At 34.3% G+C, this 13,269-nt stretch overlaps 1 protein-coding gene across 16 annotated transcripts in view; it reads left to right on the top strand.

Moving 5' to 3' along the window:
* The window catches only part of NFIB (nuclear factor I B), a 248,781-nt gene that overhangs the window by 232,252 nt on the left and 3,260 nt on the right, over window positions 1-13,269 (top strand). For 14 of the 16 annotated variants that reach the window (XM_033237377.1, XM_033237367.1, XM_033237372.1 and 11 more), the window contains one exon: window positions 10,052-13,269. This exon is cut by the window's right edge and continues 3,260 nt beyond it. In XM_033237377.1, the coding sequence (XP_033093268.1) occupies window positions 10,052-10,069 (18 nt within the window). In that variant the 3' untranslated portion in view covers window positions 10,070-13,269. The remainder of the gene's footprint in view (window positions 1-10,051) is intronic. The other 2 variants (XR_004443480.1, XM_033237373.1) reach the window with 2 other exon arrangements.

The raw sequence follows: 13,269 nt of genomic DNA, 5'->3' as shown, positions 1-13,269 counted from the left end.
AGGACAGTCCAAGAATAATATAAACATAAGCTATTTTAAAACATTAGAGGGAGTGCTTTATGCAAAAGAGAAACTGAATTTATTGTTTCATTCTTTCTTCTCCCCCTTTACCCCTTTCAAGAAAACGCAAAGCCACAAGTGAGTGGTTGTATGTGTCTGATGGCTTATATAAACATAGAAGAAGTCTTCAGACGGCTAAAATAAACATGCGCGTGTTACCGAAGGATATGTTTACACAAACCATTTGCTCAGCCTCTGAAATAATGAATAAATGAAGATTTTACTAAAATAATTGGAAGGATTTTTGTGTTTCTGTGGATGCCATAATTGAATGGCACCAAAGAGACTTTTATCAGCTATTTTCCATGTTACATGTGTTAGCAGTTCCTTTCTATGGGTTGAATACTTCATTCTGTAGTTACTTTACACATGTTTTTCTAAGAAATTGTCGTTTATTACTGCAATTCTAGAGAGTTGCTTGATTTCTCAAGAGAAATTTAGCAGCCAGTAAAGGTTATTTGGATCTGGTTGGTCAGGAGAGGGAAGGAAAAAAAAAAAAAAAGAAAAAAAAGTTGGGGGGGTAATAGCTCTCATTTTATCCATGTAACTTAATTTGCATAACACTCGCCTCAACCGTTTTCCTTGCTTTGTTCATAACATTTTCTTTGTAAAATGTATGCTCTCAAAAGAATGAATATTTAAACAAAAATAATTTTCAATAATGGATTGCAAACCATGTTTGTATTACATATATGTGTTTGTGTGTATGCATATATATGTGTGTGTATGTAGTGTGTGTGTATATCTCCACATATATGTGGCCTATGTATGATAAGGGAAGTATGTCCTTAGGTAATATTAAGAGTTAACTTGTATTTCAACATTACACTTAGACCATCCCTGCGAATTCACTAGGTTAGCATTTCCTGCTCTCAGTTTGTTATCTTGACATATAACTACAGTACAACAGCTGGGTTGTTCCTGAAGTTCCTGGGGGGGGGCTTTATTCTCCGAGTGCTGAATTTCCTTTTCCGCTGTCAGCTCTAAAGTGTTTTCAAATCCTCAACTTTTTATACACCGTTCTGGGCCCCTAGCACCACTCTGGGACTATGATAGAAATGCTGATACAGTAGATGAATGGAAGGATCTTTGGTTCAAGGTGGAGAATTGCAAAAACCAACATTTCACATGACCATTGTTTGGTAAAGGAGCTGTTAACTAGTTTTGTCTTTGTATTTGAATATTCTTTTTAAAGGAATTACTCTATTCTTATCAAAATTATTTGCACCTGTTACGAAATCAAAAATAAAAACATTACCATTCTTAAAAATGATCTTGATATGGTTTTCACAGACGCACAACATCTGTGGTCTGGCTGTTGAATAATATGTTGGGATTTGTCGTAGTTTTGCCTAACTTTCTCCATTTATAAAGAAAGATTTGTACAACACGACGTTTCCTTTTTATCTAGGCAAACTCTTCAGAACACTTCCTAAGAAATTAATTGTATTCCAGCCAGACTTGCATGCTGCCATCCCACAGGAAATGGGTCAGCAATCCATTAAGATGCCATTAGATAATCTAATTTGGAACTTAATCTCTAAATTAACCATGCTCCATACTTGAAGCATACTTGAGAGAAAGAAAAAAAGTTTACGTTTGAATCGATAGGGGAGCCGAAGCGTGAAGAAGGCTGTTTGTTTTTTCTGTAGCTGTGGTCACGTCTCAAGCCGTCTGGTAACCAGGAGAAACCAGACATGATGTAATTCCAGATTGAACTTGAACTTCAGGGACTTAGGATGGGGGAACAATGGACCATAGGAATCAATAATGTCCATTTTCCACACGATTATGTTTGGAGCTTTAAGTTAACCTTTATGGGAGAAGCAGCAGGATCTGCAGTGTGACCAAAATGAGATGATCCTGAGACAAGATGTTAGAGGAAAGAAAACAACTTTTTTCCGTGATATTTTCTGAGCAGGACTGCAGATTCCAGCAGGATTAGAAAAGTTCCCGCTCTGCAGTAAACCAGTGGCCTGTTCAGAGCACTCTTTGTTCGCTTAGGTAGGACAAACTTAATCTTACGTTTCCTGTCAGATGATTTTTGGCAGCGCTCCTGGAGAGGGAGGAGCATGACTCTGAAAATTCCCAAATGTAAACCTTGCTGATTAACCCTTTACAGTGAAAGGAAGTATATTAAACATCTACTTTATTTGAATATATTTTATGTAAAGTGCCGTATTTACATATGTATTTTGTCCATAAGAAATCAGTTCCCTCAACAGCCAGTGCACCATTTATTAGCTTACCTTTTTGGTTCTCATTTTTGCTAGTGCTGTTAGTAGGGATATGATGATTTTTTTAGTTAAATAACAAAGCCTATGAATTAATAAATATAATAATAAATATATATGATAAAAGAAAAGGCAAAATCTTAAGGTCAAGTCATTGAAGAATGCGAATTTTAAATATTGAGAAATTGCAGAAAGTTACAGTTATTCTCTCTTGTTCACTTTGTTTCACACACAGGAAGATTCTTTTGCCCATGTGAACAGAATAGCAAGCATAATATTAAAATGTGTTCAGTTATTTAATCATTTGTAATTTTATGCTTCAGCATTCTGATACTAATAAGTTTCATCTTTTAGAGGTAAAATTGTGCAAATAATGCTGATTTTTCCTTTTAAATGAAAATCATTTATAAAAGAGTCTCTTTTTGCTTTGTAGAAAACTTACATTTCTATTTGATTTAGTATTCCTTGGGTGATTTTCTCTAGTGAAAGGCACTATTTTGAAGCACCATTTTTTGTAGAGAATTTTGTCTGCTGTTAAATCTTCACGTATGCAAATAAGAGGAGCAGTACCACTTTTAACAATAGCATTGAAAAGGAGCCCAGGGTAGAGAGGAATACAGACAGAAAGAGGCTGGAAATCAACATGTGGGCTTCTCCACTGTGCTGTGGTCTGTGGGAGGAGATAAAATAATTACTCTGAGCCTGATAATTCTATATTTTTTAATTGACTAAAACCTCCCACAGCTACCTAAGTTCTTATATATGTATGCATGTGTGTACTGTAATTTATTTATAATTAGTCATCATAATAATTTTTCATCTTTCATTTTCAGTTCTAAAATTTGAAAAAGACCAAACACAATTTTTTTAAAAGTCCTTAATTTGGCCTATTGAGGAAGAGCTTTTTTCTTATTTATGTTTAAACTGAACATTTTAAGGAGGTTTTTATTTAAGTGTAGGTTGCCATATTCAAGTCTTCAAGGATTATGTAAGAATTTTTTACTAAAAGAGTGCAGTAATTATAAGAAACACATTTTATATTTAGTGGCAGTGCTCCCATATGGAGTGGCTTTTCTTGCCCTATGCTCTTTATTAGATAAAATATTTCAATGGTAGATGCTATTATTTTACTTAGAGAATGCTAGCACTCATGCATGGTTAAGTTAACATTCAATCCACTATGCCCTAAGAACAAAACACTTCTGAAACAATTGAATATAAATTAATGAGATTTGATGGTCTACCATTTTGATATGCTATTTTCAAAACCGTTGGTCCCCAAAGAGTAGCAATAAAGAAAGCTATTTACCTACTTAGTTAAGAAACAAATACGTTTCTCTTTCATTACTGTGAAGTCCTATTGCTTGCAGTTAGAATAATTCCATGAGCCACCTGCAGTTTATGATATTTGGTATTTCCCAGAGAGCCCACAAGAGTACTTTGCAGTTCAGGTAAGAGCTAGCCAGGGAGCTTTCTGATACAGATTATTACAAATAGTAATAATCATTAGGAATCATCTTGCATGCAAATAGGGTCATTCGGATGGCAATAATGATCCCTAAAAATGGGGAAAATAAATCGAAGAAACCCAAGACCGGTGTAAAGTACTTTGTATATTTCACTTCCAGTCTAGCCTCATCTGAAGTGGAACTCAACAAGCAAATTATAGACATACAGCGACATCTGCACATATGTAAAACAAAAGCAAATACTGCGTTCAGCTGAAAAGGAACTGGAATTGGAGAAATAAAGCACAGTTATTTGCGCTGAATTTTGAGCTCAAGAGTTATACTTCCACAGGAATTTCATTGTGATATGAACCTTAATTCACAGAGTCTTGTATAACTCAGTGGTAATATAACTTCAAGTCCAGTGAAAAAAGTGAACTATGCTTCACAAGAAGGGGAGATGAGAGAAGTTTAGTGGGTAGAAATACAGATCCTAGAATGACATTGCTCGAATTCAAGTCCTGCCTTCTACAATTTAGTAGCAATATGAGTGGGGCACAACACTTAACTTCCTAACTTCAGTTTCATCAACTGTAAAATCAGGATAATAATGGTCCTTTCTCATAGATTTGTTATGAGGATTAAAAGTTTTAAGGTAGGTCAAGCATGTAGAACAGTACCTGGCAAATGATACACATTACATAAGTGCTAGCAACTAGTATATTTATCAAGTACTATTTTCTTTGTTCTGATACATAAATAGATTCAATTTAAGTATTTATTCCTTCTACTGGTCTGAGTGAGCATTTTTTTCACAAGACGTAATCTGCAGCCTTTGTGTTATATTGAAGTAAGCAACCAGTCCAAATGCACCCATGTACAACCCAGGACAGCATAGTTTTCTTGACAGGTTTTTAGCTATTAATAAGGAAAATTGTTTATTGTGCATTTTACAAGAAATACTAATACTTGTGTGTTAATATTTTGCCAATAAAATTAGAATGTTTAGCTGAGGAAGTAAAAAACTTTTCATCTTGGGGAGATCAGAAACTTGCAAAGGAACTAAAGGCAAATCCTTCTTTTAAATTAAAATACTTATTTTATTTATTCCCCATGCTTTCTGGGCCATTGCTCATTTTTATTGCCATCTATAAATAATGTGGCTACTGGTACAGTTGAGGTATGTATTAATATGTACAATTCTTTGTGCTTTATTCCTGTAATATTTTTTAAACTTCTTGAAAGAGTACTTATATCTTTGAAGTAAATATGGTATTTTCTCATGATTAAACCAGTATATAAATTCTAAATGGACAATATTATTATTGCCCTGAAAAATATTTGCATACTGGATACTTAGACATTTTATAAACTGTTTAACAAGTATGTTATCTCATCCATTATCAAATACACACAGACTAGTAATAAATGATTTTTGCCATTCTGAAAATAGCTCTTATTGTTTTAATCACCTCCAACTAATAGGTGATGTAAAGTCTTTGACTTTGTTTAGTTTTTGGCTCAATATAACGGCTTCATACATGTTTGTGTGGCACCCTGGGGTTCATAGGTGTTAGTGAGCTAAAAGGTAAGGGCCCAAATCTTTTGGCCTAGAAGACACACTCACATAATGCACAATTTAAGAAAACATAACCATAAAATGTTGGTATGGCTGCCCAGAGCTATTTCTGCCTTTCTTTCACTGAAAGGTATAGTGTCTCTTTATTCTTTGTAGGTAGATGCAAAGATGAACTATTTTACCCAGTTTATCCAGGATAAGACATACAGAAATAGTGCATCTTTTTAAAAGGAAGAAGTGAGTATCTTCTTCCCCCTTAATCCTCATGCTGTAGAACTCACCCTAGTAGAACTTCAACTAGATTTGTTTCAGAGGAGATGAATACATAGAATTTCAAATCAGTTGGCCACTTACACCAGCTACATATTCTGTGCACTAGTCTCTTCTGCAACATTAGCTAGATTATAATCCAGCTTGTGTGGGGCATGAAAAGTTCACTGACTCCTGAAGCCAATTAATTTTGCCTTCAGACCACTCTGTTCGAAAGTTCTTTCTTATGTTAAGTCATCTGACTTCCTGTGGAGGCAATATAATATAGTGAAATGGCCAGGGAAATCAGACAGATCTGAGTCGTAACTGAGAGCTAAGTGGGAGACTTTGGGCAAACTTGCCTCAGTTTCCTTATATGTGAAACAGAGATAATGATGGCCATCTCATGAACTCATTGAGAAAATCAAGTGGCGTAGCATATGTAAAACACCAAAGATGGTACCGTGATTATAGTAAGTCCTCAGCATGGTTATCGTCTGGAAGTTTTGCCTTTGTACTATTCCTTCAACCTGAATCATGCTTAAGAAGTCTATATTCCTTTGCACCTCAAATGCTGTATCTTCCCTGACTACCTTTAGCTGTTCTTCAATGACAAAATTTGGTGAGTTGCTTCAACAAATAAATGCCATAAAGTTAGGTTTTCTTGCAGAGGGCTACCTAGAAGGAATACAATACTTCAGAGGTAGTCTTACCAATACAAAAATGAACTTGGACCATCACCAGTAATGCATCTTAAGATCAAAATAATTCATTTGCTTCTTCCCTTTTAGGGGGAGCCATGTCATACATTTGGTCAAAATAGCAAGAAAATAGTATCCATGATATCAAACATTTTATTTTTGGAATTTTGATTTAGCTCTTGTGTATTTATTTTACAATGAACTATCTCATTATATACATAGTAATAGTCATTAGGATGAGTTGTACTTTGTGTTAAGGTACTATCAAATTCTTTTGTGTTTTTTTCCGCTTGATTTTTTTACAAAGTAATTATATCTTTTTTAAATGGTTATATCTGGTTTATATTTTCTAAAGATGTGCTTGCAGCTTTCAGCTATGCTCATCTTCTGTTTACCCAAACAAATGTGATTTGGCAATGAGAAATTTGATAAAAACAAAGCAAATGCACACTTACAAAGATACATTGCTGAAGTAGCTGAATTTGAGCTTGAATATTTTGAAATCCTTTCAGTTATATTCTCATGTCTCTTATTGGAATGCAGATAGTTGGAATGAACATAAGATTATCCATATAGTAATTCTCAGTGTGAATTAAAACTATTAAGCATTTTACATGTAACTAATTTGTTTTTGTGTGTGTATTTTATCTATGCATGTGATTATTGATTTTTATATAGAGAGTTAGATGTATAAAAAGCACTATTACATTTTTACCTGAATAAGTATGCAATTTTAGACATTGTACTTTTGAAAGTAAATAATCGATATTACTTTGATTAAATATATTTATTTACATTGTTATCTCAGTCATTGAATTAGTTTTATCAAGTTTTTTTCAACAAGACTACCAAAAATAGCTCTAAAAAATGTCTGTGCCTTATAGTTCTGAACTTAACCTACAAATTGGCAATAAGAGACTTGTAAAACTCATATATGGGGTCTGCATAGTGTTAATGTTTGAGATTTATTTCCCCCCAAAGGTTCATAAACAGTATTGACAAATATATTGCACTCTGCAATTTTGATATGGTCATAATGTAGGATGGGCTGTTTGAAAGATTTAAATAAACATTTAAATTAAATTTGGTGGGCATTCTGCAGCAAGAGTCCTGTTAGTGACTAGCATCAATTTATTTTTATTGAACATTTTCCAAAGAATGACATATGTCTCTTCTAAAGAACTGAGTAAGAGAGTTATTACAAAATAAACCCTGACTTTTCTGCCATTAGTTGGTAGACTTGTCCATGTAAGGAGCAACATCTATTTTCAGTCATTAAAATATACTTTATATCCCTAAAGCATGCAATCTCCAAATGACTTCCTTGAGCTCACTTAATTTGGCACTCTTGTTAATTTTGCAAAGCAATTTGCTGCTTGTTGACATTGTATTTTACCGTCAAGGATTATCTGTTTTGCCTAGTCCTTTTGCTTTTGGTACATGCTTTTTACTTCAGGTTAAAAATAATGTATACCCGTTTTTGTAATTTATTTTATTTGTTAAGAAATAGCACCAGCTATGCTCAGACTCTATAAAGATAGATGTGACTAGGTCATTTTCTCTGTGAAGTTCACCTTTCAGTTAGTAAGGTAATCCCAGATAGAGATATTTATGAAGTAATAAATGCTGTAACAGGACCATGTACAAAGTGCAGTGGAAACACAGTTGAGGGTAAAATAAGTTTCGTGATTCATTATGTAACATTGTTCCCAATCAGTGGTGCAAAGCACAAAAATAATTGTTGACGATGTGTATGGGAAGAGAAATATGTGAAAACAGTTAAGCTGCTTAGTAAAAGTTTCAATAACCAGTATTATTAAGAGTTATGATTTTTCATCAGATTATGAGGGCATATCTTTTTAGTTTGAATGTGATTATTCCTGCTTAATCAATTTTTGTTAATGCTAAGTAGATCTAATTTTAAATTCAGAGATACCTATTTTCTTTTTATTGGGGACCAAATCACAACATATTCATGACTATATGTAATCTTGGGTGACACCTGTTAAAAATATATAGCTGGGTGTGATTTGAAACAATTAATTGATTTGTTTGTCTAAAAAATGTATTGAGCATCTTCCATGTGCTAGATACTTTACTAGAGATAGACTTTGCTTTCTTGGAGTTTGTAGTCTAATTATAAAATCCCTTGAGCACAAATGGTCATTGTGATGTTTTTTTGAAATGTTAACTCAGAAATACGTACATATGTGTAGCAACAAGCAACATTTTGTACAGAGGTTATCACCAGAGTAAAAACAGTATGTATCAAGTTTTTAAAAAAATTCAGAATTGTTCCATTAGGTTGATATTCTGTAAAGGTTTTTGTACTTTTGGAATTAAAGTATGAACAAATGAGCATATCTAGATTGATAGCTACAACAATAGTGCCCATCTCACTTCATGGTTTCAAAAGTAAAGCAAGGGATACTCAATGAAATGTAAAACATTGAAAGTATGTTTCCATGCTAGGCCATGACTAATATGAGTACGGAATTGTCAGTTTGATGCCTTCTTGGTTGATGATTATTTATGCAGCTCTTACTTAACTGACATTCATTTGGAGTTGAGTGTTGGAACAAGCAATACATTAGATTAAGTGTACCCAAAATGTGTGCTGTAGAGTTGTTTCATGATATGTTGATCTGATGTTTTTTTAATCCTCCATATGATACTTCTTAAAGGGAGATTATGCCAGTAGCAATTAGAGAATTGTTTTCCAGCCTTTTTTTTTTTTTTAACAGCCCGTAATTCAGCATAGGCGAAAGTTGAACTGATGAGAGGAAGGCAGGAATGTTATCATTTACTGCCTCCAACACCCCCACCCCTCAACCCACCACCTATCCCTCCAAACTCCCCATGTGCAGAGCAGCTCAAATGTGGTATCATTACTGATGGGGAGGAGCAGGGAGTGCTCAGGCTTCTGCTGCAAGCCAATGTAGGGAAACATGAATTGGAAGGAAAAACTCTGGTTCTCTCTAAAAGTAAGTTAAAGAGGGTTAGGATAAGAAAACTGCTGGAGAGCTATAGAACTAATCAGCACAAGCAGAGACCCTTGTGGCCTCCTGTAAATGTTTTTCCTCACAATGGGTATTCTGTAGAGAACAAAAAAAGCTGTGTTCCATTTTGGTTCTAGGATTCTTATTTGTTCGGTCTTTACTAAAAAACTCTGATTAAAATATGTTTGATAATTGGGCATTTCAAATTGCATATTATGCATGGGCCTACCTTAAACATGTAGTATTTTTTCCTGTTGTAAGGAGAGAAGAAATATCTTTCACTGTACGTTTCAATTTTATTCAACCCAATAGGCAGGTAAGAAATTGACACCCATCTGACCACTGAATTGCTTGTGAATTAAAGGTAAAACAAGATCAGAATATAACTGGCAACATGTATTGGTATCAACAGATTGCTGCTTTTCTTTTTCTTTTTTTTTCCTGTACAAAAATGAATCATATTGCATTTATATTGATGAATATATAATATTTTAGAACATCCTCAATCAATTAGAATTAAATAATTGTTTATATACCTTACTCTGGATTTTTCTGCCTCACTTTAGTCTTAATTTTCATTTAAAAAATAGACTATGGAGTATAGATAGGTATAACATGTATAATTTGGCATATTTATTTCATATTAGACTGTAATTTTGAAAATAGCGATAGTAATAATTTGATGCATCTGGAACTTATATTTCTCATATTGTTGTAGTTTTTAACATTGTGTTTTTTTTCTTTTTTTCTTCCCTCCCTGCTGCCCCTCTCCTCTCAACAGTCCTGGTACCTGGGCTAGCTTGGTTCCTTTCCAAGTGTCAAATAGGACACCCATCTTACCGGCAAATGTCCAAAATTACGGTTTGAACATAATTGGAGAACCTTTCCTTCAAGCAGAAACAAGCAACTGAGGGAAAAAGAAACACAACAATAGTTTAAGAAATTTTTTTTTTTTTTTTTTAAAAAAAGGAAAAGAGGAAGACTGGACAAAACAAAGGGTGAAAGGAAAGAAACTGAAGAAAGAAGATAATAGACCAGCAATTGCAGCACTTACAATCACTAATTCCCTTAAGGTTGAAACTGTAATGACATAAAAAGGGTCGATGATATTTCACTGATGGTAGATCGCAGCCCCTGCAACGTAGCCTTTGTTACATGAAGTCCGCTGGGAAATAGATGTTCTGTCTCTATGACAATATATTTTAACTGACTTTCTAGATGCCTTAATATTTGCATGATAAGCTAGTTTTATTGGTTTAGTATTCTTGTTGTTTACGCATGGAATCACTATTCCTGGTTATCTCACCAACGAAGGCTAGGAGGCGGCGTCAGAGGTGCTGGGTGACAGAGCCATGAGCCAGCCATTTTATAAGCACTCTGATTTCTAAAAGTTAAAAAAAATATATAAAATCTCTGTAGCCTTTAGTTATCAGTACAGATTTATTAAATTTTGGCCCTTAACCCAGCCTTTTCCAGTGTGTAACCCAGTTTGAAATCTTAAAAAAACAAAAAATGAAGAAAAAAAAAGGAAAAAAAGAAAAAAGGAAAAAAACAGTTTGAACACAAAGGCTCTATGGAAGAAATGCCTCTATGTAGGTGAAGTGTTATCTCTGCATGCAACAGTAAAAATTAATATAATATTTTCCCCACAAAAGAAACACTTAACAGAGGCAAGTGCAATTTATAAATTTATATCTAAAGGGGAATCATGATTATAAGTCCTTCAGCCCTTGGACTCTAAATTGAGGGGATTAAAAAGAATTTAAAATAATTTTGAACGAATTTATTTTCCCCTCAGTTTTTGAGGGCATTAAAAAGGCATTAAATCAAGACAAATCATGTGCTTGAGAAAAATAAAATTAATGAAAACACAGCACTTATGTTGGTTTAGCTGCAGCCTCCTTGGAGGTAGAATTTATTTATTTAAAATTACTGGTTGCATCAAGAACCCATAGGGTGTACAAAAGGTTCTATAAAATCTGCATTATAGAGACAAAGAGGCAGGCAAATCCATGTCACGAGGGTAAAGCTTACAGTTTACAAACTGGGAACGCCAGGGTGTAGGATATAAAAACGCACTCTTGAGAAAACAAATGTAATCAGGGTGCTGAAAACTTGCATGGTGCTTTCAGACATTAGCCTTGTTCAACAAATTTCTTGTATTGACAGATCCATAGTGTGCATGGGCAGACACATTTTGCCTCTATGTCTCTTAAAATTTTAATTAAAAATACTCTTTCCAGTAATCCTAATTTGCACGAAGATATAATGTCCACATTACGTGCCTTGCCTTGAAATCTAAAAAACAAAAAACAAAAAAAAAAACAAAAAAAAAACAACAAAGTGACATCACTACACTTGTTTTGCTGCATTTATTATCATTTTAAATCTTTACCATTTTTATGACAAAATATTTTGTACTCCAGACGAAGAAAAATGTGTGACATCATGGATTTTTTAGACAGTTATACCTTTATCTCACATTTATAAAGCATATCATGGCTGTGTATAGTTGCCGCTTAAAAATTGTAATCGACCAGCAATATTTTCAGTATTTTGGTGTTTTTTTCTATTAACCTTTCATGTTTTTCATCTTCCAATTAATATTTGGGGGGGAGGGGTTTCAAATTTATATGAATTATGCAATACCAAGTTTTGCCTATGTAGGTAGTGCTTTTAGCTGTATTGGTTATTATAGGTAAGTACACAGATTTAAAAAAAAAAAATAATGTATGCTTTTTTGTTTGTTTGTTTGTTTTAATTGACCAAAGTGGGTACTGCTATTTTTGCAGTGTGATGAGGTCCTTTTGTGTACTGAGAGATGGACAGGGGATTTTTTTTAATATACATATATATATATTCTGGGGTGGGTGGGAGGATTTTTAACACTTTACAGTGTAGCTGTGAAGCAGTGCACCCTGAGATGGGCCTGGGCTGCAAAGCGACTGTTCTGCCTACTGTGACAAACTTCAACTTACACAGGTTCCCCTCTCTAACTTCCCACCTGGGGTGCAAGCTGAACTCATTACTGGTTTTCATAACAACACTATAGTAAGAACAAGCAAACACAACAAATTCTCCTGGAGGCAGACTTGGCTTAAAAAGGCAGACTTGGCTTGGTGATAGTTTTTTTTGAAAGTTCCAGATCCACAGTGGAGAGTGAGCCTGTCTCATATTTGGCAAAAATATTTGTTGAAATGTCCACATAGGGTATGTTGGATGTTTAACACTTTTGAGGGTTTAACACACGAATATTCTTTCTCCTAGAAAACACATTAGACCTGTTGGAGGGAGTTTCCTGTATTCCTTCTCCACCACTTTTCGTCCCCATTTCATTTCATTAATGATAGGATATGATTTACCTGTGACTTACTACTTCAAATGGATGGCAGTGCACTTGGATTTTTTTTAATATCCAGAAGATTGAACAGAGGGTTGCTATTGTTGAATGTATTTGGACTGATAGATTAAAATCAAGGTTCAATTTTTAAGGAAGAAAAAAGTAAATCCTGTTTTCATTTTACCTGCCCTTTTAAAACTGAGAACCAGAGCAGAAGGGAAATATAGAATTTTAAGCAATTAATCTTCCTGTGGATGAACTAAACCCATTAGATGCTGATGGGATTTTTTTAAGGAATGGTACCTTACCTATATATTTGATTTCGTTTCCCCTGAGGGCTAGAGGCTGAATGGAGGCTGGTTTTATTTTGCCCTTCCCTCACCCCCCAGTCCCATTGAGTGTATTCATTACTAGAAGGAAAATCTTTCAGAATTAGCAACACATGGTAGGCTGTCTTAAGGAGTCCCCTGGCCCCCTTCCCCTAAGCCATGGCCTAATAAAATAAACTGTCAATTGTTCTCACAGCATATCATTTAATAATGAATACTTTAGAACAACGCTTATGGGCTGGAGAATTGTATTTGATTAGCCCATTCAGTTTGATAGCCCAAATGCTGAACAGCACAGCGGGATCCTAGCAGTGCAAGTTCAAAAGTAAG

The sequence above is a fragment of the Trachypithecus francoisi genome, unplaced genomic scaffold, assembly GCF_009764315.1.
Source record: "Trachypithecus francoisi isolate TF-2019V2 unplaced genomic scaffold, Tfra_2.0 Lachesis_group16, whole genome shotgun sequence".
NCBI classification, from domain to species: Eukaryota; Metazoa; Chordata; class Mammalia; order Primates; family Cercopithecidae; genus Trachypithecus; species Trachypithecus francoisi.
Note: the sequence above shows the minus strand (reverse complement) of the source record. Positions and strands in the feature narration are given on the sequence as shown.